At 35.9% G+C, this 27,246-nt stretch overlaps 1 protein-coding gene across 1 annotated transcript in view; it reads right to left on the reverse strand.

Moving 5' to 3' along the window:
- ATP9A (ATPase phospholipid transporting 9A (putative)) overlaps positions 1-26,653 on the reverse strand; it is a 154,917-nt gene extending 128,264 nt beyond the window's left edge. Inside the window, exon 1 of the mRNA XM_031951642.1 lies at positions 26,289-26,653. Coding sequence (XP_031807502.1) covers positions 26,289-26,356 — 68 coding nt within the window. The 5' untranslated portion in view covers positions 26,357-26,653. The remainder of the gene's footprint in view (positions 1-26,288) is intronic.
- Between the last annotated feature and the right edge of the window lie 593 nt (positions 26,654-27,246).

A 27,246-nucleotide genomic window follows, 5' to 3' on the forward strand; every position in this document is an offset into this window, starting at 1 on the left:
ATAACTAAGGTACAGGACACAAAGCACAACATAAAAGCCAACTTTCAACATTATTATTCCATCTTTTTAAAAACAAAAGTTGCCTACCTTTAGCCTAATTCCTTTAGGATTTCCTAGGAGTCACTCTCTCTGCTTCTTTCAACCACTCCCAAGTCCCATCACTTCTGTCCCAAGTTACCAACAACAGGGTTTTGTCTTACTTTTTTTTTTTTTTTGAGTGTTTATTTTTTTTTCTTTTCTTTTTTTTTTTTTTATTTAATAGCTTTTTATTTACAGGATATATACATGGGTAACTTTACAGCATTAACAATTGCCAAACCTCTTGTTCCAATTTTTCACCTCTTACCCCCCCCCCCACCCTCTCCCCTAGATGGCAGGATGACCAGTAGATGTTAAATATATTAAAATATAAATTAGATACACAATAAGTATACATGACCAAAACGTTATTTTGCTGTAGAAAAAGAATCAGACTCTGAAATATTGTACAATTAGCTTGTGAAGGAAATAAAAAATGCAAGTGTGCATAAATATAGGGATTGGGAATTCAATGTAATGGTTTTGTCTTACTTTTAACCCACCTTATCCTAAAGCACTGTTTTTTTAATTTTCTGGTCTCAGGGCTACTTTAAACTCTTTTCTTTTTAAATATGCAACATTTTATAGTTTATTTGTCCCCTTTAAACTCTTAAAAATTATTGAAGACTCCTCCCCAAGAAAAAAATTAGCTTTTATTCAGGTGGATTATTTCTCTCCATATTTCCCATATTATTAATTAAAATGTCTTAGTATTATTATGAAAATATTTTTATCTTGCAGTCCCTCTGAAATGATCTCAGAGACCACCCTGGCAGGCATCTCCACACTACATTTTAAGAACCATTGCTCTAGGGATAAGGTACCAAAAGGAAACCTAGGGGACTGGGGTCAAAGTACTCCTGAGACCAAAGTTCCAGGAGTCTCCTCAAAAAAGAAGCAATAACTCTCCTCCCAGAATCTCCTTCCAGAGACTACTCCCTAGTTATTGCTTTGATATGCACTACACTCAGCAGTATGCCAACAGCAGCTGCAGCCACACCCTCCAGAATTTATCTAGAGAGATGGATGTTATCCAAAGCCTGGACTCTGGACAGTATTCTGTAGAGAGAGCTACAAGTCCTCAGGCTATGTGCTAATGGTTGTTTCTTTACTCATAGGCTTTTTTCTCTCAAAGGTAGTTTATATTTCTTTAGTAATAGAAAGCAATTCAAAACCCACTTTCCCTTCTTAAACTGAATGAAGTCAGCCTTTTCGACTTTGTCCCTTCACATTTTGCTTTGTAGCAGAAGAATTTTGTGGAGTGAAAATAGCAGAAATGAGCCAGAAAAATCATTGTTTAAAATAGAGGGAATCAATGGGTGTGGGATATTTCATATATTGTCAGACACAGGCCAGATGTTATTTGGTTGGTTTTGCTAAAGTGGTATTTTTGTCTCTTTTTCGACCTTTTTAGTAAGAAGGTGCCTTCATGAGTAGGGGAGGAAGAGATAAAGTTTGTTTAGTTTTTTTTTTTTAAGGACTGTAAAAGTGAAAATAATGTTGATATAAATATAGGAATTCTCTAAAACAGGAAAAATGGCTGGAAAAAAAATTGGGCACATGAATATAATGGTTTACCACACTGTGAAAAATGACAAATGTGAAGAATTTGAGAAGATAAAGAGAAATGAGAAAAACTGTATCAACTGAGACAGACTAACAGAAACCCCACATATATATATTTCATGACTATGATAATATAAATTAAAAGATCACTAAAAGTAAATCACTTCAAGTAAACTTGAAGGAACAAAAATAAAAATTATTCTGGAAAATAGATAATTCTTTTAAGCAAAGAGTCGTGATCTAATAAGGCAGAATATTGCATACATCTTCTGATATAGTCACTAGTCACCATATTTGTTGCTTTTGCTAACTTTTTCACTATTACATGAGCCAATTCAATTCCACAAACGGATTGTATGCAGTAATATCCCAAAAGGACAGCAATATAAAAATAAAATATAAATGTAAAAAAATTTTTAAAATAAAATAAAAGGTTCATAGGACCATACATTTAGAATTAGAAGTAACCTTAGGCAATATCTAGTCCAACCCTCTTATCTAAGGTCCGGTGAAATTAAGCGAATTGCCCAAAACTGCAGGACCCCTAAATAACAAAGTCGGGATATGAAGCCAGCTCCTCTGACTACTAACACTACACTCTTTCCAGTATACAAAATAGCCAACTGGACTTCAAGTGCAGGCTTTACTTAATAGTTTTATAACCCTTGTCCTGGGTCACACAACTAAGTGAGGATAGATTCCTAACTTCAGGCCCAGTGCTCTATCCACTGCATCATCTACCTGTTTTAACTGGAAAATAGCCAAACAAATTATGGTATATGAATGTGATGGGGCACTAGAATAAAAATCAATAAACATTTATTTATTGCTTGTTATATGCCAGGCTATACCAAATGCTGGGATCCAAAAAAAAAAGCACAAGACAATCCAGACTCTCGAGGAATTCAAACTAAGGGGTAAAGACAACATAGAAAAAGAATCTGAGACTTACACGAACTGATGCTGAGTGAAATGAGCAGGACCAGGAGATCATTATATACTTCTACAACAATACTAGATGATGACCAGTTCTGATGGATCAGGCCATCCTCAGCAACGAGATCAACCAAATCATTTCTAATGGAGCAGTAATGAACTGAACTTGCTATACCCAGAAAAAGAACTCTGGGAGATGACTAAAAACCATTACATTGAATTCCCAATCCCTATATTTATGCACACCTGCATTTTTGATTTCCTTCACAAGCTAATTGTACAATAATTCAGAGTCTGATTCTTTTTGTACAGCAAAATGTTTTGGTCATGTATACTTATTGTGTATCTAAGTTATATTTTAATATATTTTAACATCTACTGGTCATCCTGACATTTAGGGGAGGGGGTGGGGGGGTAAGAGGTGAAAAATTGGAACAAGAGGTTTGGCAATTGTTAATGCTGTAAAGTTACCCATGTATATATCCTGTAAATAAAAGGCTATTAAATAAAAAAAATTTAAAAAAAAAAAAAAAAGAAAGAAAAAAGAAAAAAAAAGAAAAAGAATCTGAAAAGGAGTGGGGAGAAAACTCAGCATGGGGAAATGATCTGATAGGAGGTGTGACTTAGATAATCAAATTCATCTTGCAGGATTAAAGAGTTTCTGGAGAAAATGAAATTCAGGAGATAAGCAAGGGGAGGTATGATAGAAGGTCTAAGAGGAGCTCCTCCTTCTCCCAATTCCCTTTCCTCCACCTCCCATACTCTCCAACCAAAAGGAGAAAGGCCCCAAGAGGAAAGGGTATTGAATAAGTACGAGTTTCAAAGTTGATCTCTTGCATCTTCCAGAATGAGGAGTTTCCAGAGATCATGAAATCCAGATCAGGCAGTAGGAGTGAATACTATTGTGCCATTAAAAAAGTATGAAGATGGAGTCAAAGAAACCTGGTACATCTTATATGAACTGATGCAGTGAGGTAAACAGAACCAGGAAAATATAGCACCAATATTGTAAAGACAAACAATTTTGAAAGACTTAGAATAGAACCAACCACAATTCCAAAGGATTCATCCTTAAAACATGCTACCCCACCTGATGAAGAGGTAAGCAACTAAGAAAAGTATGGATTGAGACATACTTTTTGGACATGACTACAGCAGAAAGTGGTAGATTTCATTTTCCCTACTTTCCCATAGGGTGAAAATAGGAAGGTGAAAAAGAGAATGCAGATCTAAAAATAAAAGAAAATTCAATTTTAAAAAGAAAAGAAACAAAACACTTTCATAAACTTGACCATACCAGTAACAATAAAAATACAAATGCTAACTAAAATTGCTTTTATTCTGGGGTCACTCAAGATTAGAGACTAATATGACTGAAATAACAAGTAGATTTTCAAGTAAGAGTGACATCTTTTTCTATGTATTAATAATAACATTTCTGCAGAAATTCACTTAAAACCAGGATCTGTTTGACTAAAAATGTTCTAAACTAGATTACTTCTAGCTTTAGACACTTTTCAGATAAGGGGATATTGAAGGGAGGGAGGGGAAACAAATAGAAAGAAATAAAGCAGGATTTTATTTTGTTAAAGTATAGTGAATACAGCTTGGACTTCAGGGATACTGAAGATATAGTATAGATCTTCAGTTTACAAGTTTACAAATCTCACAAGACTTTTAAATACTGAGAGGAGTCTTTCATCTGATATCATCTAATTCAATCCTCTCATTCCAGAAATGAGGAAACTGAGGAGATGGAAGAACTTGGCTAAAGTCACACAGTTTAGAAATCAAAGAGTCAAAATCAAAGCATAGATCTCTTGACTCCAAATCCAGTAATCCATTACCTCTGTAGTAAATTAGGGGTAGAGGTAGGAAGAGATTTATGAAATTCCTTGTTATGTCTTTTATTGATTAGGAGAAAAAAAGAGGATAGGAAAAATTCCTTTGGATGACAGGAAGAAAAAGGAACTCAAAACTTCTTTATGCTGTTAACCTCATACAGAATCAATTATGAAATATTATTGCACTGTGGTCAACACAAAGCAATATGAAGGATGAGAATACATATGAACTGATGCATGATGAAATAAGCAGAACAAAGAAAACTATACAATATAATATATACATATAAAATATAAATATACAATATATATATGTCTGTTGTTAATATATAAAGTAAATGTAATCTATACCATATAAACAACATATACATGGACTACAACAGTATTAAACAGAAAGAAGAGAAAAAATGCAATGCTTTATAACCACAATGACCAAGCTTAGTCTAGGAGAACTCTCTTTTTCACAAATGTGAGGAAGGAACTTTGGAGATAATACATATGTATGGTAAAACACTGAGAATATGTTGATTGATCTGCTGAAATGCCTTTATTCTCTCTTTTTTTATTACAAAGGATAGATGGTAGGGTCAAGGAAGGTATATATTGAGAAATGGAGATTATGCAAAAACAGGAAACATGAATAAAAATTACTTTTTAAAATTCCATATAGGACATATCTAAAAGAAAAATTTTAAAAACTTAAACTTAAAAAAAGCAACAAATATGAAGAATTTAAATAAAAATGGAAAGATATATGAATCTATCAGGGATTAATAAGGAGAACCAATTACACCATGTATACAATACAATAACCAAAATGACCATTATAAGCAACCAAGCTCTGAAAACCAAAATGATTTATCTTGTTACTAGAGAAGATAAAATGAAACATAGCATTTTTATATCTGTTGAGATATAGGAGATGAAGAGTATGAATGCTTTGTGTAATTTCAGATATGTCACTAAGTAAATCAATTTTGCTAAGTGACCTTTGATTCATTTTGCTGCAAGCATAGCTTTAATTTGAGAGGTGGATAGCATATGCAGAAATGATAATGACCAAAAAGAAGCATCAAATTTTTTTTATTTTTAAAGGACCTATTTATACAAAAATATTAAAAGCTTTTTTTTTTGTAGTAACAAAGAAATAGAAGAAGAGGAAGTACCTACCAAATGAGGAATGGCTAAACAAGTTATGGTTTATAAATGTGATGAAATACTACTGTGCTATAAGAAATGTTGAACAGAATAGCTTCAGAAAAAAAATCCAGAAAAACTCACATGAACTTATATAAAAGTGAAATGAGTAGAACCAGGAAAACATTGTACACAGTAATAGCAAGACTGTATGATGGTCAACTCTGAATGACTTATGTATTCTCAGCAGTACAAGTGAATGAAGGTAATTCTGAAGAATCTGTGATGAAAAATGCTATTCTCATCCAAAGAAAAAACTGAGGAAGTCTAAATACAGATTGAAGCACACTATTTTTCACTTTTTTTTTCTTCTTTGGTCTGTGCTTTCTTTCACAACGTGACTAATATGGAAATATGCTTTGCATTATCACACATAATCTATATCAAACTGTTTATTGTCTCAGACAGGAAAAAGGAAGCAAGAATTCACAACTAAAATTCTAAAAAATAAAATTTTAAAATTCTTTTTACATGTAATTATGGGAAAATAAACTATTATTTTAAAAAATAAAGAAAAAGAAAAAATTATTTTTTAAAAAAGAAAATGTAAGTATACCCTGGGAAAATATTCCATCAGTATTATTTCAGAGTGTTTTTGTAAATGGCATAACTTGTGTGGTCCTATAGTCACAATGGTCCTTACTCTGAAGTGGATAGCTATTACTGAGAGAGAGTACACACTTCTCAGACTGAACCACAGTATGACACAAATTCTCAGCTAAGTAATTTAGCACCATACAATCCACTTTAATTCAAAGAAATAATTCTTCTACAGGCCTTAGGAAAAACATAAAACCAACAAATATAAATTGTCTAAAGGGTTAAAAATGTGGCTTTGTGGCTGCTTCAAAAGATCAGTACAATGTAGGTTTGGGAGTCATTGGCTATAGTAATTAGAGAAGCTTTAGTCTGTGGCAGACACAATATAAATTTGTAACACATAATACAACTTCTCTAATGTGGGCAAATGCCCTGAAGGCCTTTTGATTACCTTTAAACTACTCTGTTTTATGCTAATTTTTTTATTAAGTGATTTTGATTTTTTTATCAAGTGATTGGATACCAGTTAAAAAAGAAATGCATTTATTTTTCTTCAGAAAAAAAGCTCTGGAGTTGGGTTTGGTTTTTTTTTTTTGGCATATTAGAAAGAATGTTAAATTACATTAACATAAGGGAATGTTACTGTTAGAGGAAATGATTTTTATAAACAGTTTGGAGAAGTATGGAAAGATTTGTATAAACTGAGTCAGAAAGAAGTAAGCAGAACCAGGAAAACAATGTATACATTAGCTACAGCAATATAAACATGATGGAAAATAAAATGAAACTGAATACTGTATAATTATAAACATTAAGCTCTTTCCTAAAGGAAATAAAACATACCTCCCATCTTTCAGCACAGAAGTGGACACCTATGAGTATGGAACTCAGCTTATACCGTTAGAAACCATTTATGTATTTGGTTAGTTCTGTTAAACTACTTTTTTCTCTCTTTTTCTTTTTTATTCTTTGGTGCAAGAAATGGCTCTCTGGAGAAGTTAAAAATATACAAATGGTACTTCAGTATTCATCATTAATTGGTTCCAGAAGGCACAATGAGTGGCAAAAACTACAAGTATAAAACAAATTTTTCCCATAAGGAGTATATCTCCCAGACTGCAGCCTAATAATCCCTCCCCACTCAGTTACCCAATGGGGCAAGTGGAACTTCTATCTGTGGAGAAACAAATCAGTTCAGACTAGCCAGGCTCTTCCCTTCTTGACTCAATTTATTTTCTTACAGGAACCATGACCTTTATACATTCCCCCCCATCCCAATCAGACAAAACTACCTTGGTGAGGAGGGAAAAGGGATCCACATATGGAGGCTTTGGCCACTGGGGCTGACAGGAGTCCTGGTTCCTCCAAAGTCATGTCTACCTCTGCCTGAACTCTTGCTGTTGCTGCTTGTGCTGTCACAGTTGCTCCTGCTGCTTTTCCTCCTGTGAAGCATGCCAGCCAATCTGTGCCCACTGTTCTGGAAGCCAGAAGACTATATACTATAGCCACATTGTTCTAAAGAAACTGCCCTGTGACCTGCCCCACTTAAGTCCACAACCTAAGCATCATGGGCTTCAACCTGTTAGTGCTGAGCTGGAGAGGAGCTACCCCCAGCTATGGGCAATAGGCACACTGGTAGCTTATCAGTATACTTTGACCAATCTCACATCCCTACTACTCAACCAAGACGACAATCAAGTGCAAAGAGTGTCAAGTGCTGAAGCATTTTTTTTTTATCCAAATGCATCAAATACCAAAGCATTTAGATTTGTGATTTTATATAACTGAAAAATTAGGTAAATTGATTCAGTCTCCAGAATTAAATGAGTTTCAAAGCAGACAAGTGTCAAGATACTGATGTATCTGTAAATAAAAACAATATATGCCTAATAAATATGTATACATACATTGGATTTAATGTATATTTTAACATGTTTAACAGATATTGGATTATTTAGGGGAGGAAATAGGGGGAAGGAAGGGAAAACAGGGAATACAAGATTTTGTAAGGGTCAATGTTGAAAAATTATCCATGCACGTATTTTGAAAATAAAAAGCTTTAATTAAAAAAGTTAAAATAAAATTAAAAATAAGAAAATAAAAGTAATATGAAAACAAAAGCCATGCTCCACAAAAGCACTAGACTGAAAGTCAAAAGACCTAAGTTGACATCCTAATTCTGCTATTTACTAGCTGTGCAACTTTAAATAAGACATTTTCCTCTCTCTCTGGGGTCCATTTTCTTGGTCTGTAAAATAGGGTGTTAATAATATTACTTGTTCTTTTTATTCACGGGGTGGTTGTGAGATTCAAATGAGATAATGTGGCAATGCAACTATAATCAAAAAGCCCTCTATAAGTAGAAGCTACTATTATGATTACAAGATCAATCACATACTGAAAGTTTAATTATTGCACAGTTATTATTTTCTATAACAAAGGCAAGTCACTACCTATAAGTGTCTCATCTGTAAAATGAAAAGACTGAAACATAGATCTCCAGGTCCTTTTCCTGTTCTAAATCCTAGTCCTGCAACCTGTGAACAAGTTATCTATAAATTTCTTAAACCAGAAATTCCCAAACCTTTGAATCTGCATTATTCATAGTTTTGTTTAACTCTGTAGTATAATTCTCCTCCCTTACCATCTCATCATTTGTTTAGACTAACATGAAGTAAAACTAATTCCGATTGCTATGACAGCCCCTCAAATGACACTCCCGGGGCTGTGATAAACCCAAAATAAGGAATCTTAAACATACGTTTCCTTCCATACAATAATCATTACCTTTCCATTGTTATTTTCCTCTGGAACTTGAGTAACCTTAAACCTGTTGAGGAAGTTTTGATGCCAAGCAACCGCCAGACTTCTCATTTGTTTACCTTTATCCTCCCAACAAGGATTTTATTCAGTGGTAAGAAAAGTAGCTTGTAATTGTACATTATTTCAGAGTTTGATTCTTTTTGTACAGCAAAATAACTGTTTGGACATGTATACTTATTTTGTATTTAATTTATACTTTAACATATTTAACATGTATTGGTCAACCTGCCATCTGGGAGAAAGGGTGGGGGGAAGGAGGGGAAAAATTGGAACAAAAGGTTGGCAATTGTCAATGTTATAAAATTATCCATGCATATGACTTCTAAATAAAAACTATAATAAAAAAAAAAAAAGAAAGAAAGAAAAGTAGCCTGTCTTGTTTTCACATTGTTAGAAAGGCAAGTGAGGAAGGACAAAAACAAAAGATCCAAAGAAAAATGCCACATACTTATTACCTGTAGTCACAGTTATGTTAGTAAGCAAACTAAATTTTCAAATGAGACATAAAACTCAATACAGTGGAAAATTGTTGCAGAGAAGATGACTTAGTCTTCATGCAAGGAAAAACTTCTTAGCCATCAAAACTTTCCAAAAGTGGCACAGGCTACCCACAAAGGATGCTCTCCTTCATAGAAGATCTTCAAGAAAAACCCTGTTCCATAGCAGATGTTTAATTAATGCTTAGTGAATTGAACTGAAAAGCTGGGTGAACATGTGTGGAATGTAATGCACATGTTGGGTGAGATGATCAAAGTCCCTCAGAACTCAGATTCAGTAGCTTTAAAGGGCTTATTTAGATAAGCAGAGTAGAATAGCTGATAGAAGTCTAGAATTGGAGTCAAAAAGAGCTCAGTTCATATCCTGCCTCAGATATTTATCAGCTGTGTGATCCTTAGTAAGATCCTTAACCTCTCTGGCTTCAGTTTCCTTATCAGCAAAATGAAGGGATTTGAATCAATGACCTCTAATTTCCTTCCAATTCTAAATCTATCATCCTATAAACATATGATAATATAATAATATTAATAATGTTATGTCATGATATATTATGTGACAGTATATGTCACATAATATTATTATATTTTGTTATGATATATTATGTGACAGTATATGTTACATAAATATTATTATATGTTATATATAGTACATACAACATTATATATTATACATATTACATAATGATATATTATAAGAATAAAGAGTTATATTTTAAACGACATGCCAACATATCCATTTCTGCTTCAAGTCACAATCCAATTCAACTGAACAATGACCGAGTACCTATTATGTGCAAAAAACTCATTATACCAAGAGTCAGTTCACTTATTGACGGAAAATTCTCTGCAGTATTTCTAGGGGAAAAAAAAGTAATTCCACATTCAATAAATTACAAATTAGAAATAAGTTTAACTAAATATAAGAAATTGACAAAGAATCATAAAATGACATGAAATGTTTCCTTATATAAAAAAAGTTGGACAACTCCCTGGATAGAAACATAGAATTTTAACATTTGGAAGGGACCTCAAAATTGCCTATTGTAAATTTCTACCTTAAGAAGTCACTCAGATGGAAAGAACTTTACATAGAGTGCAAAAATATGGGTTTCAATTCCAATTCTTTCATTTATTTTGTGGGTGACTACAGGCCCTTCCTTAACCTCTCACTTGCTATTTCCTAATCTAAAAATGGAGAGGACTGTATTAGATTACTTTTAACATGCCTTTCAGCTCTAAAAACTATTGTCTACTTGTGCTATAATACAAAAATCTCCTCTTCAGCAAAAACTAACAGGTGGTCATATACCTTTACTTAATTACTTCTTATTGATGGGAAACTCATAAAGCATCCTATTTCGTGTTTAGACAGCTCTAATAGTTACTTTAAAAAAAAAAAAAAAGCCTTCCTTTATATTGAGGCAAAATTCAGATGTCTATATCACTTACTCACAGGACTCAGTCCTGCTTTCTATGGTTACTAAAAATAAAATGAATCCCCACTGCACATGAGAGTCTTTAAAATATAAGACTAATCTCCCTTTACTTACACATACACACACATACATATACACACACAAACTTTTCATTGCTAATATGCCTTGTTCCTTCAACTGTTTGTCATATAACACAATTATAAGTCTCTATACCATCCTGACCTAACTTAATGACTTGAAAATCTTTGAATATGGTCCTGGGACAGCTAGGTAATACAGTGGGTAGAACACCAGCCCTTAAGTCAGGAGGACCCGAGTTGAAATCCGACCTCACACACTTATTAACTGTGTGACCCTGGGAAGTCATTTAACTCTATTGGCCTCAGTTTCCTATGTATAAAATGAGCTGGAAAAGGAAACTGCAAACCACTCCAGCATATTTGCCAAGAAAACTTCAAATGAAATCACAAAGAGTTGGACATAACTGAAACAAATGAACAATACTACTCACCAAATACCCACAGATCCCTCATTAAATCATCCAGGTTATAGTAATAGTAGTAGTAGTAGTAGCAGCAACAGCAGCAGTAGTAGCAGTAATAGTACTAATAGTAATAGTAGTAATAACTAGCATTTACATATAACTTTAATGTTTGCAAAATACTTCACAAATAATATCTCACTTGATCCTCACAACAACAATCCTAGAGGGTAAATATTGCTTTTATCCCTATTTTGCAATTGAGAAAATTGAGGCAGATAAAGGTTTAAATGATTTGCCCAATTTCACACAGTTAAGATGTATCTGAAATAGGATTTGTATCTGAAATAGGATTAGAACTCAGGTTTTTCTGACTCTAGTCCCAACATTCTATGCATGGTACCTGCAGAAGTATGGTCCTGCACGGTAACTAGAGAAGTCATCCAATCCAATCTTCTCATTTTAAAAATAAGAAAATGATGCCCAGAGTCACACAGGTACTAACCATCAGGTAGGATTTGAATTCAGGTTTTCTGACTTCATAATCAGTGGTCTTTCTACTACATCATTTTGCTTGTTCACAAATATATCTCTACAGACACTTCCCTCTTTAGATTCTGGAATGCTTGATAAAAGCATACCCCCTACAACTCTGATAGTTGGAAGCTTTTTGAAATACCACATATTTCCCTGATATCCTCTAGCTAAAAATGAAATTTAAGTTTTTAGGAATATATCCAGTACCAAGGTTTGGGCTTGGTTTTTTTCACACCTTTCTATTTCTATTTATATCAGTTATACTAGTACCAGTTATACAGTGTAGGAAAAATATCCAGAGAAAACAAAAACTATGTTTGGTTTCTTCTAATTATCCTGAAGGAATCAATGGACTATGGGTCTGTGTCTCTTCAACGCATTAAACCCTCCCTAATCCAGTCATTCACTCATTTCTTCCCATCTGAAAACATCTAGTCAAAAAAGAAGTTGGAAAAGAATTCAAAATTGGGATAGAGGATAAATTTGAGCTATACTACATGATTAACTATACCTCTGCTGTGTCTCTACAAATTTAAAATATTTTATTAAATGAAAACAATTTAGAAATTGAAAACATAAACTTAACATCTGATTCTAAAAAGGTTTTGGTGGCAATTTGTGAATAACCACTGTAAGTCTATTAATAGGAAGGGACACATGGAAATAATTATGCAGTTAAGGCTCATGAAACCTCTCTGAAAAGAAACTTAAGAAAAGTGATTTTCATTTGGCTAAAAATCTGAATTACTTTGGTGCCCACCATGTGATTAAAAACAGAATCTCAATTTGCAAACAATTTAAAGAAAATCCTTTGAGAATTCTCAAACAACTCTTTAAAAGAAAGGGTTATGGTATTAATACAAAAAAGCTCAGTACTATCAAAATGTTAGTAGAAAATTTCTCTTCTCTCCACATCCTTCTCTCCATTATGAATTTTATTGGCACCAGATTCATGGCTTCTACAGATATCCACTAAGTCATCTGAATGATATTTAAGTCTATTAACCCAAACAGGAATTACTGGTCCAACTGGTTTGTGAAAGGGGACAATACGTTAAAAGGACAAGTGAAGAGGCTGTTCTAAGTACACTTTTGTGCCAGCGTAATGATTTAATGAAATACAACTTCATCTTTTGTCATAACAGACCTACCCCAGGTTTACTAAAAGTATGATGTCAAAGATAATATCTGGAACCTTTTTATAAAGAGGGCAGTGTTTATACAGCAACTTCCTTTCCTGTTAGATTCTATTCCTTTCTAGGATTTCATGACCTGACTTTTGAAAAGTAAGCTGGTATTCAATAAAGAAAACCACTCAGCTATTTAAACTCTGGTAAAAGATGCATTGTTGGTGGAGTTGTGAACGAATCCAACCATTTTGGAGAGTAGTTTGGAACTATGCTCAAAAAGTTATCAAACTGTGCATACCCTTTGATCCAGCAGTGTTACTACTGGGATTATATCCCAAAGAGATTATAAAGAAGGGAAAGGGACCTGTATGTACACGAATGTTTGTGGCAGCCCTTTTTGTAGTGGCTAGAAACTGGAAACTGAATGGATGTCCATCAGTTGGAGAATGGCTGAATAAATTGTGGTATATGAAAATTATGGAATATTACTGTTCTGTAAGAAATGACCAACAGGATGATTTCAGAAAGGCCTGGAGAGACTTACACGAACTGATGCTGAGTGAAATGAGCAGGACCAGGAGATCATTATATACTTCAACAACAATACTAGATGATGACCAGTTCTGATGGATCAGGCCATCCTCAGCAACGAGATCAACCAAATCATTTCTAATGGAGCAGTAATGAACTGAACTAGCTATGCCCAGAAAAATAACTCTGGGAGATGACTAAAAACCATTACATTAAATTCCCAATCCCTATATTTATGCACACATGCATTTTTGATTTCCTTCACAAGCTAATTGTACAATAATTCAGAGCCTGATTCTTTTTGTACAGCAAAATAATGTTTTGGTCATGTATACTTATTGTGTATCTAAGTTATATTTTAATATATTTAACATCTACTGGTCATCCTGCCATCTAGGGGAGAGGGGGGGGTAAGAGGTGAAAAATTGGAACAAGAGGTTTGGCAATTGTTAATGCTGTAAAGTTACCCATGTATATATCCTGTAAATAAAAGGCTATTAAATAAAAAATAAAAATAAAAAAAAATAAACTCTGGTAAAGGAAATAGAACATAGGTCTCCTTCTATTCTTGCTCAAATTTGATGTCATCTTTTCTTTCTTCCACTAAAAATCATAGAGAGCTGAATAAACCTTTAAGACATCACCTAGTCAAGTCTTCTCATTTTACAAGTGGGAAAACTGAGACCAGTAAGCATATAATACCAGTATTTATATAGGCCCTTAGAAATGAAATTCTTGTACCATAATTACTCTCTTTTTTTAAGAGTTTAAAAAATCCAAAATTAATAGATTACATTTCTATATATGTTTAAAGTCTAAAAATCACATAACCTTAAAACAATTGGTGAAATTATAATTAATTAGTCTCATTTCTTCATTTTGTAAGTCAGGAAAATAAGGTCCAAAGAGGTGACATAATTTGTCCCAGAATTTAGGAAGTATCTATCTGGGCTAGAACTTTAGATGTTCTGCCTGAGATTAGTACTAATTTTTGCTACAACATGCAAAATGCAGTCATTTTAGGCCCTCATTCAATTTGGCAAATGAAACTATCTAAAAACTATTTTCATCATAGACGTTGTAAAAGAGAATACAACTGTGGATATTAAAGCACTGGCAGATATCTTATTTATTTTTCCTCTGAGCAAAAGTCTAACATTTTTAGACTTAACAATTAGTATATGTAGGACAATACATATTACCTAATGCCCAAACCTATGAAATCTTATGTTCACAAAAAAGTAGTAAACAAAATGACTGAACAAATGTATACAAGAATACTAAAAGGCAGCTGAATATTCATTTTTCTCCTCTAGGTAGATAGTGGAGACTTCAAATACAGAATTTGGTATTTGCTGTCAAATAAAGTCATTTTGTAAGTCAATTTGTAAGTCAATTGTACTTAGCTATTTTTATCTATTACAAAAAATTCAATGAGGAATATATTCTCCTTTGAAATGAAAGTAATCTGTAATATAACAAAAATAAAACACATCAATAAGATTGAAAATGGCAAAAAAAAAAAAAAAAAAAAAAGGTAAGGATAAAATTTTAAAAAGTAAATATTGTGAAAATCAGTAACTTTCAAAACCCGCAGCATTGTAGGGATTTCAATGTACTACATACAAAAAGTAGAAAGTTTTTTCTTCTTTAAAGCAGACATTGCCCACCAAATGGTCAATAAACATTAAGTACCAACTATGGTATTAAGCACTGTGCTAAGTGCCAAGATACAAAAAGAGGCAAAAGAGATAAGTCCCTGCCCTCAAAGAGCTTACCATCCAAAGGGAGAGACAATAAGCAAATACATACTAACAAGCTATATACAGGATAAATGGGAAATAATTTTAAAATGGAAAAGTCTAGAATTAAGAGAGGTTAGAGAAGGTTTCTAGTAGAAAATGGTATTATAATTTGAATATAAAGGAAGTCGAGGTAACCAATTTATGTACCAGAGCTTGAGGCAGATTACAAGGTACCAAAGTTTGGAGATCCAAGATATTAAGAGTTGTTAAGGGATCCCCTAAACTTGTCTTTTTTTGGGGGGTTGCCATAATTTGTAGAAATGGAATCCAGCCCTGAATGTGTCAAGGACAAAGGCCCCCAGCCCTCCAGCTAACATATTTTATTGTTTGCATCCCAAGCTGGATTCCTTGTGTGTCCTTGGGAGGCAAGATAGGCGCCAGCCAGTCTGTGTCAGGCTGGAAAAATGCTTGTGCAACTGAGGTCCTTTGCAGATAAGGGGACATTCAGATCTTCATAATCTAGCAGTTCCAAGAAAAAAGAATGCGACTTCTGCCATCACCCCGCTCCTCCCCTTCGGGGACCGGTTACCATATCTCTCTTCTCCCATGCCATGCCCCTTCTTCTTTTCTTCTTTTACTGTATAATCAATAACATGCAAACTTCTGTAAAGACCATGATTTTGGGGGTGTACATGCATGTTCATTTCTCTTGTAATAAATATGGTTTCTACATAAGTCTTGTGATGATTGACTGTTGACAAAGGGTAGAATACAATATACCAGGGGAATAAGATCAGAATAAAGATGGTAGCTGGAGAGCCAGCAGCACGTTGAGACAGCTACAAAGTATAATTTAATAGTCAACAAAAGTCAATATAGATAAATGTTCAAGGACATAAACAAATAGTAACTGTAAAAAATGCTCCAAATCACTAATATTAAGAGAAATAAAATAAAAACAACCCTGAGGTTTGCCTCACACCCAGAAAATTGACAACAAAAACAAAAGATGGGAAAAGTCAGTACTGAAGAGGGTTGTTGAAAAGAGGTACATTATTGGTTAAGCAAAAAATGAGTGCGACCATTTTGGAAAGCAATTTGGAATTTTGCTAATAAAATGGCTAAAAGTTCTATATCTTTGACACAGAGATTCTTCTGTCACAAGGAGGTTATTGACAAAAATAAAGCTGTCATATACCTCAAAATATAAATTTATAATCAATATTTTTGTGTGTGTGATAGTAAAGAACAGGAAACAAAGCATATATGCAGTTTGAGAATAACTAAACATGGAACTGGGGAAAATGACATGCTAAATATTCTCATTTTTAAATTTATTTTCAACATTTTATTTTCCAAATACATGCAAAGATAGTTTTTAACATTCATTTTTGTAAGATTTTATGCTCCAGATAATACTAAATATTCTCAAAAAAAAAAAAAAGAAAGGAAGGAAGGAAGGAAGAAGGAAACTAAATGATGGAGAAAAAAATCTAATTAAAAAATATAAATACATTGGCAAATGGTAATATGCATACATATATATATTACATGAATGCAATGGAAATGCCAAATATACAAACTACAGAGAAGCACTGAAATTCTTGTATGAAAGGATGCAGAGTAAAGTTAGCAGAGCCAAGAAAACAATATATACAATGACTACAATGAAGTAAATGAAAAGGAAAATTACACTGGAAATAAATGTTGTAAAATAACAAAGAACAAGCTTGATCCCAAAGGAAAGCTATAAGAAAATACCTGCCCCACATCTTGCAGAAGTCAGAGATACACTTGTATGGAACACTGCATATGATGTCTAATTTTTTATGCATTGACCACTTTTGACTAATTGAATTTTTTTTCCTTTTTTTTCCTCTTAAAAAAAAATCTATTTTACATACAGAATTGTCCTTGGGGAGGAGAAAGAAGGATACAAGGAGAAATGAAGTCAATGTATTAAAAAACATGTATCGCTACAAATTCATTTTTGGGAAAAAAATTAATAGTAAAGTGTCTAAAGCACTAATTTTCCCCCATGATCTCTTTCTTATCGCCTAATATATATTCTACCTTATTGACTATAGGGTCTGGAGAGAAAAAAGAAGAAATAAAATATCTAGGAAGCTACAAATGGCAATAGTCCTACTTTTCTAAAACATTTAAACATGTTCATTCTCCTTTTGCTAAGCTATAAAACAAGAGTATCAAAAGTAGCTCAAGTTGTACTGATTGGAACTACTGGAAAATTCTTAAGAAACAGCATCACAGTTCGATTCAACTGAGTAAAATGATTTTGGGAAGTTTTCTTATAATAGTTCACATTTCTATTTTAATTAAAGGTTTGCAGAACCCTTTATATATGTCATTTCATGTGATCCTCACAGTAACCAGAGCAGGTACTATTACTACCCCCATTTTACACAGATAATTAAATATTCTTCAGAAAGAAAGAAAGGAAGAGGAAGGAAGGAGGAAGGGAAGGAAAGAAGGAAGGAAGGAAGGAAGGAAGGAAGGAAGGAAGGAAGGAAGGAAGGAAGGAAGGAAGGAAGGAAGGAAGGAAGGAAGGAAGGAAGTGATAGAGAAAAAAATCTCAGAAAACATTAAGCAACTTGTCTGGGATCACAAGTAGTGTGTCATGTGAGATAGATGCCCAGGTCTTCCTCACTCTGATTTTAAGGCTCTATCTACTAAGCAATACTACCTCATCAAATATCATATTTGTTTGGAGGGTAACAATAGTTTGTACCCATTTCCCAAGTACATATTAGAATAGGAATGAATATATGAAAAGATCAAGACTGAGTTGGAAGAAAAGAATTAGACAAGATCCTTTCTCTTTCTGGATTTCAGATACCTCATCTGAAGAATAAAAGTGAGGAGGGGACTGGATGGACTAAATGCTCTTTTAGGTCCCTGTCTGCCAGGTTTTAAATTTCTAAAAGTTTTTTAAATTCTTAAGTTTTTCAGTCAAAAAAATCACTTAAAATTAATCAGCATATATTAAATATCCTTTTCCAATGCATTGTGCTCAGATTTCTAGGTGGAAAAATAACAAATCCTTGCCTTCAAAAATTTACAATCCAAGAGGTCAGATAAAATATGTACCTATATAAAGAGCATATGCTTTGCATAGGAAAGGTCAAAGTAGTCTTGAGAGTTTCAGGAAGCCAGAGATTACATCTAGATGAGAAGAATCAAGAACTGCTTTTAAGAACAGAACACCTTAGTCCTTGAATCACAATAGAGAGAAAACTTCATACTTGATCCATCCTTATGAATAGCTTTATACACTAGGGATTACTTTGGCAAAATGCAGGCCCATAACCACCACCACAGAATAGATTCTCTAGTGACCATTTTTGCCATCTTTCATCTCCCTCTCAGCTTGAACCTAAAGAAATATAAGAGCTACAACACAATTCAAGGACCTAATAAAAAGACAGCCACAGAATAGTAAGAAAAAAAAAAAAAAAGATTGGTTTTTTTCAGCCACCAAAGTCTAACACTTAAAAGCTGTGCACTTCTAGATAAGTTTCATCATCTGTAAAGTAGAAATAATATCTGTATATGAAATGGTGCTCCAAATCACTATTGATCAGAGAAATGCAAATTAAGAACACCCTGAGATTCCACTATACACCTGTCAGATTGGCTAAGATGACAGGAAACAATAATGACCAATGTTGGAGGGTATATGGGAAAACTGGGACATTGATACATTGTTAGTGGACCTGCAACCGGATCCAACCATTCTGGAGAGCAATTTGGAACTATGCTCAAAAAGTTATCAAACTGTGCATACTCTTTGATCCAACAGTATTTCTACTGGGATTATATCCCAAAGAGATCCTAAAGGAGGGAAAGGAACCACATGTGCAAAAATGTTTGTGGCAGCCCTCTTTGTAGTGGCAAGAAACTAGAAACTGAGTGGATATCCATCAATTAGAAAATGGCTAAATATGTGGTATTCATATGGTATATGAATGCTATGGAATATTACTGTTTTGTAAGAAATGACCAGCAGGATAATTTCAGAAAGGCCTGGAGAGACTTACATGAACTATGCTAAGTGAAATAAGCAGAACCAGGTGATCATTATACACGGCAACAAGAAGACTATACAATGATCAACTCTAATGGACATGGCTCTTTTCAACAATGAGATGATTCAAATAACTATACCCAGAAAGAGAACTGTGGGAACCACAGCATAGCATTCTCACTCTTTCTGTTGTTGTTTGCTTGCATTTTGTTTCTTTCTCTATTTTTTCTTCCTTCTTGATATGATTTTTCTTGTGCAGCAAGATAACTGTATAAATATATATACATATATTGGATTTAACATATATTTTAACATATTTCACATGTATGGGACTACCTGCCATTTAGGAGAAAGGGTGGGGAGGAGGGGAAAATTTGGAACAAAAGTTTTTATAAGAGTCAGTTTTGGAAAATTACCCATGCATATGTTTTTGTAAATAAAAAGCTTTAATTAAAAAAAAGAAATAATATCTGTATTTCCTATGTCCTCCAATTGTGAGGAAAGCACTTAAAACAGTAAAGTATCTCAAGTGAGCTATGATTATAATTAGTGAGATCATTTACTTTAAATTTCTTGTCAATCCTAAAGTTACCAAGAATTCCATCCTGATTAGCAATTTCTTATTTTTATGTTTATTCTTTTCTTTTGTTGAAAACTAAGTCATCAGTTCCATTTTAATATGCTATACTAGTAAACTACTATCTTTATAATTATGTGTGTATTATGTAGTTAAATATAAACTCCAAACTTGACATTAAAGCCCTTCACAATCTGTCTCCAGACTATATTTTGTAGATTATTGAATATTACTCCCCTTCACATACTACAACCAAACTGACCTATTTAAAGTTTCTCCAACTCAGTATTCTATCCCAGCTTCTGTGTTGCTGGTCTTGTTGTTTTTAATTTTGGACAGTGTATACCCCATGCTTTGATTGTTTGTACTCCTTCATTAACTCTAGGTCCTTCAAGGTACAACTCACAACTCAAAAGAAGTTTTGTTTTTTTTTTCTGTCCCAGTTGTTAGAACACTCTCTATTCCTCCAATTATGTCTCTGTTTCTGTCTTTGTGTCTCTACCTCTCCTCTATTTCTCTATATCACACACACACCCACACACACACACACACACATACTTGTCTATGTATTACATTCCTCTCCCCCTCCCTGTAAGCAATTTCTCCCTATAATCAGGTCAGTATGGGAAAGAGCACTGGCATTATATAGCACAGGCTCCTGGAGAGTGAAGATTGTCTCTTCCTTTTCTTTTTTCTAATTTGTATATTCATTGCTCTCATTCAGCAAAAGGTTCATAAGAGGCCCTTAATAATTGCTTCCCCTCTGAATACTTACCACCTCTACCACGTACCAACTTCCCTTTATGTAAAAGAAAGGATTGGACTTGATAATCTTTCAGGTTTTTTCCACCTCTGAAACAGTTGTCTGCATTAATTTCAGTGTTAGAAAGAACCCCAGAAACCATGAAAGGTCATAATTGAAAAATAAATTTTCACCACAGCCCAGATAGGCATCTAGCCTTAGCCTCAAAGCCAGAAGGAACCCACTCCCTCCCCAAGACATCCCTTCTGAATGACTCTAATTATTAGGAAGTTTTTCTTCCCCAAAAGCATAAATCTGCCTTTCAGCACCTTCCACCCACAGCTCTAAATTCTGCCCTCTGGGGCCAAAGCAGAACAAGTTTAATCCCTCTTTCTCCTGACAGCCCTTCAAATACTAGAAGATAGCTATCCCGTCTTCTCTAGACTAAATAACCCCATTTCTGTCAACCTACCTTTGTTTAAGGACCTTCACAATCATGTCCACCTTTGTCTGAACATTATCAGCTTGTCAATATCCTTTCTAAAAGTTACCATTCAGAAATTGACACCATCTCCAAACGCAGCCTAATGCCGAATATCGAATTTCACTATTGACACTATGCCTCTTTTAATATACCTTCAAATCACATTAACTTTTTTAAAATTTCAATTTCTATGTTACTCTATGCACTTACTGGGCTTTCAGACCACTAAAACCCCAAAATCTTTTTCAAACTCCTGTCTTGCCATATCTCCCTTATCCTGTATTTTTAAATTGATTTTTAAACCCAAATATAAGACTTTACATTTATCATTATTTAATTTAAGTTCATTAGGTTCATCCCAGTGACTTAGTCTATTGACATCTTTTGGGATCCTGTGATCATTTTGTGAATTGGTTCTTTCCCCCAAACATCTACAAATTTCAGAAGAAATTTCCAAGTTCTAGCCATGTACTTTATCCAAGCCCTATATTAAACCATAATAGAAACTGAAGCCATCATTTCATAGGTGTGAGGAACTCCCAGGTGAGGAAATTCCTTCTACCAATGAAGGTTACACCTTCTCTTCAATTTATCATCTTTGGGCAAAGGTTGTCATCATAGGAGTAGGGGATCCATGAATGATAAAGGGGTCTGTAGATAAATTTCAGGAGTGAAAGGTCTGTGAATTTGTATGGGAAAAGAACTACATCTTTAATTTGATATAATTGGTTTCTAATGCCATGAATTTTATGTTATGCATTTTAACATATTCTGAGAAGAAGCCTATAAGCTTCATAAAAGGAACCATGGCACAAGAAAGATTAAGAAGCCTAGTCTTAAAAGAGTTGCCTAGAGCTTTCTGTAGCATGTGGCAAGAGTTACACCTTAAAAAGTGACTTGCCCAGGATCTCAAAGCCATTTAGTATCCAAAACAACACTTGAACTCAGGTTTTCCTGGTTTTGAGGCCAGCTTACATCTCTTATTCCATATTGCTTCTCTTCATTATAAAAGTCCTAAATTTACTGATTTCCTTTTGTGAAGATGAGGACATTTGTTCTTCTCTCCACTGGAAATATCTTTCCCTTTCCCTACAGTATATCAAAGGTTGGGGGCGGGGGGGGGGGGGGGGGGGGGGGGGAGTCAGAAGTTACTTCCACCACTTTTTTCAGTACCTAGACATAGTTTGTTTGGATCTGACTTGAATTCTTCAAGGGCAGTTAGAGTTTATCTATTCCTACTTGAGTTCCAACATTTTTAAGACTATTTTTGTTTGTATCAAGCTCTCTATAACAAAGAATGTATAAATAAAATCTACTCTTATCAGTTTAGGATTACTCTTGGAAAAATCACCGTTAGTAGGATTCACCTGGGCTACAACTTGTCTTATTCTTTTCTCTTCTCTTAGTGTCTGCTATATATCACTTTAATTGAAGTCACAAAGACTACAAGGAGAAATTGATTAATTTTATAACTCTGTTCCTATTCTCTAATTTATTCTTCCAGAATAAACAGAATAGCCTTAAAGAGATGCACAGTGGTTCTTCCAAATGATTCAGGAAGTTACTACCTAAGTGCAATAAATAGTACACCTCAGGCCCGAATGAGTTAATAAACTTGCAAAGTTCACCGAGTATGTTTTAGGAATTTCTGACTTACAACTCCAACTCCAAACAGGATAATTAGCTAAAATTAATTAACTAAAATTGATGATAATCATCTATTTCTACAAAAACACATGGAAAATTATGTTGCATTTACTTTGACACACTAAACAAGAAGTATTTATTAAGCTCCTACTACATGCCATACATGAATTGTGCCAAATACCAGGAATATGTAGATAAAATGAAACAGTCCCTACTCTCAAAAAGTTTATATTATTCCATTGGGGCAGGCAATATGTACATACATAATGATATACAAATAAATACATTTTTTTTCCCCAAGGGATTCAAGGCACTAGCATCTGAGTGGATATCAAGAAAGGTCTTATGAAGGAATGTCTTTTAAATTAAGCTTAGGAGGATGCTAAGATTCTAAAGGGAAAGGCTAGATGACTCAATGGATAGAGTGCCAGCCAGGAATCAGAATGACCTGAATTCAAATTCAAATCTGATCTCAGATGATCACTAGCTGCAAGACATTGAGCAAGTCACTTATTCTCTGCCTTAATCCACTAGGGAAGAAATGGAAAACCATTCTAATATTTTTGCCAAGAAAATCCCATGGACAGTATGGTCCAGAGAATTAGGAAGATTTAGACAGGATAAATAACAATAAAGGATTCTAAGAGAGAGAGGCAAGGAAGGAGCTTGTCTGTGCCTGGGCAGAGAAGGAAAAATTAAAATGTCAGATGAGAAATGTCAAGAAAGCCAGTTTAGCTAGACCATAAAGTGCAGGAGTGTCATGCAGTTGCCTATTTTTCATTTATAGGTGATAGGTGTACAGTAGGGTAAAGCATTCTAAAATCAGAATGTGACCCTCAGGATCCTTGCTCTACTAATCACCTGCCAGTGTAACAATGAAGAAGTCATAGCTCTTCCAGGAGCCTCAATTTCTCATCTCATAAAAGGAAAATAACAGTATTCACACCTTCTCACAAAGCAGTTCTAAGGAGGTTTTTAATTTCTAATTCAACATGGCCATAAAAGAATTATTTTGGATAGTACAAGTTGTCCATTATACAAGATCCCTTTTTGGAAACTATAGTTTTTAATCATGTATCTCATGAAAACTCTCTCAATGCTGCTAAAAAATCTTTCCCGATGCAAAAATATTCAACTTCACAATTTGTAACCAAAAGTGTGTATGCATTGAGAAAATTAATTTTACATGTGCAAAACAGGATTGGGAAGGTAACATCTCAAATACAAATGCATAGAGGGATATCCGAAGCTCAGTTTATATAGACAAAGGCAGGTACTTAAATGCATAAATTTTAAATAACTGATAACTATGACCCCAGAATTTAAGAGTAAAAGGCTTTCAAGATAATTATGGCTATTTGTCACCATGTTCAAGACAAGAATTTAAGACTAAAACAATTTCAACAATACTTAGACAAAGCACATATACTCAACACAATTTTGCTCCATTTTCTATCCAGCCCACACATTCCTCATCATAAGAAATTGCTACTATGTCAATGGTATCTTATGGGACTCTGAAATACCAAAGGAGGAAAGGGAGGCTCCTAGAATTCTTAGAGAAGCTGCTGGCAAGTGCTTAAGGACTAGGGCAGCAGACAGATAACCAAAAAGAGCTCAGGGCTAGAAATCAGAAGATATCTAGATTCCAGGCCCAGCTGTAATCAGATGTGTAGGCTTAGTTCTTAGTTTTCAGATCTTAATAAAATAAAGGGATTGGGCTAACATTCTATGTTCTATATTCTCTTTCAGCTCTGATATTCTAGATATCCAATGGTTAGTGGTGTAACACTGTATAAATAAACAAAAATATTCTTTCACCATATATTTCCCGATAAGGCTATCAACCCAGAAAAGTCAGTAAAGTGTCTGATTTTGTGGTCCTTGTCAGTTTGCTCCTTTGGGGGTTTTTTTGGTGAGGGATGAAAAAGGGGGAGTCAAAAGATGTTCTTCAATTTTTTTTAAAGAAGGAAGACGAATAGAAAGGAGGAAGAGGAAGAAAAAGGAGGAGGAGGAAATAAGGATGATGATGATGGTGTTCCCTTTTACAAGTTTGTAGACATTAGGCTAACAAGCATGTTTCAAATGAATCGGGAAACAAAGTTACTACACAGTAGAGACGAGTACGTTAACTCGTCGCCTAGGAACATTTCCTTCCCCTATGGGTCGGTATTTTGTCCTAGGTTCACACAGAGATGAAGAAACACCTTTGCAAAGAATGGAAACACCAGACCCAAGAGCCAGGGTGTGCCTACAAATGCCTCTAGTTCGTCGGGGGAAAAAAAAAAAGCCCCACCACGGTGGGTGTGGAAACCAGGGCAGACCAGGAAACCTGGTGATTTGGTGCCACAAATCACCTCGGAGATGGCACGTCCCCTTGCAACATCTCCCTCTACATGGGGGTGTGGGACAGAGGGCACCGCGGGGAACCGACTTTCACTACGGTCTGAGTCCTCACACAATTATTTCCCCAGTATCAAGATACGAAATTATAGGCAACACGAGAAATTATAGGAATCCGCAATTCATTCCAACCCCCTCTCCCTTGATGAAATAGAAAATAATCTTTTAAACGCAAAAGCGATTGTTTCCTAGAGAAGTGGGGCTCAATAGAGGCTGTCTGTGCACTTATTGGTAATTACTATTATTAATTAATAATAATTATTCTTTGGAATAAAATAGAGACTGTCCATTGGCAGGTCAGGTCTTCTTGACTGACGGCTTTTCGTCTGCTTAGCTCTGAGCAGGGGGAAGGGAATCTGGGAATGCCGAGTCAGCCTTGGAGCTTAGGTAGGAGGTAGGCCTGGGTGGAGCTCCCCCGCTCAGCGTCCCCTCCTGGTATGCTCCCGGGGAGGCGAAGATCGCTCCTCCAACGGGAATCCCGCCCCCCACCCTAGTCCCAGCGGGGATCCCGGCGCTATTGGGCAGGGTCTGCGCTCTGGACCCGGCGGCTTGCTGGGTGTGTCGTTGGCAATGGCGTCAAACGGACTCCAGGAGCAACCTGTCAGCTCCCACGGCCGCTTTCACTTCCCTCGGCCCAGCCCGAAGGTCAGGATCCCCAGCAGTTGACAAGCAGCAGGGGCAAAGAGCCCGCGGCACCAAGCCGCCTCTCCCAGGGCAGCCCCAGCATGCCACCTCCCCGCCTCATGGACGCGCCCCCCTCTCTCTCGGCTTCAAGAAAGGAGTGCTCCGAGACCCTGTTCCATGTCCTCACTGCTCAGATGCAAGAGGAAGAAGCAGGAGGGGGCCGCGACAACCCCGGGAACAAAGGGAGACTGCGCCCCTCCCTCTAAGAAGAAAGGGGTGTCCGATTCGCTCCCTCGGGACGAAGAGCCCCCACACCTTGGCCCAGGGTCCGCGCCCAAGCGGCGGCCCGAGCTGAATGCCCCACAAACCCTTCCCTTATCTTCTATACCCCATTCTCCATCCCTGTATGCCGGGGTCGCACTCACCCAGCGCGGTGCTTGCTATCCATTCGTTTCTTCTGCCTGACAGGCTGCAGAGGGATGTTATCGGTCATGTCGGCGGCGCTCGCTGCAGCCGCTGGGGAGGAGACTGGGATTCACTTCCCAGCAGCGCCACGCCTCGGCCCCGCCTGGCCTCCAGTTGACAGCGGCTACCGCGGGGGCTGTGGATGGGGGAGGAGGCCCCCGGGCAGTCGGGTGTACGGATGCGCTAGAGCGCCTTCCCCCTCCCACGCAGCGAGCCGCTGGCGGACAGCCGGACAGTCGGACTCCCTGTTCTCAGCTCTCCAAGCGCCCTAATTGGGCGGCCCCCTCCCCAGCACCTACACAGCTCCGCCCCCTCTTCCTTCCATTCAGTGAGAGCCACCGCCGTCTCCTACTCCCGCCCCCAATCATATACATACGCGCGCGCGCACACACACACACACACACACACACACATTCAATCATACACAAACATCCATCAAGACAACAAACACAAACCCACACGGTACCAAACGCGCGTGTGCACACGCGCACACGCGTACACGCTCATACTGCAGCTGCTCTTTAACCAACACGCCTAATTCCCCACCAGCAAGCTGGCCATTCTTCCTTCCCTTCCACTGCCTCCCATTCCAAATAAGCAGGTACCTCGGCTCCCCATTTCGACCGTGACTGTGGTTGCCACTCCCTTCTTAACCCAGCTTTCTTGTCCCTGACCATCATGTCTCCTGTTATCTATTCTTCAAGACCAGACGATGGAATAGCTATGTCTGCACTCAGTCTCAAACCCTCCCCACTCGTGTTTCTTTGCTGCTCCACCCACCCACCACGGCTTTAAGTTGGGGACACCAAGTACCCTTTTACTAGGATGGAATAATCAAGTCCTGCGAAACATTTTACCAAAACCCTCCAAAAAAAGTTTCAAGTTCATCCTTTCCCTCCTTTGCTCATTCTCAGCAGA

This window comes from Sarcophilus harrisii, chromosome 2, assembly GCF_902635505.1.
Source record: "Sarcophilus harrisii chromosome 2, mSarHar1.11, whole genome shotgun sequence".
NCBI lineage: Eukaryota > Metazoa > Chordata > Mammalia > Dasyuromorphia > Dasyuridae > Sarcophilus > Sarcophilus harrisii.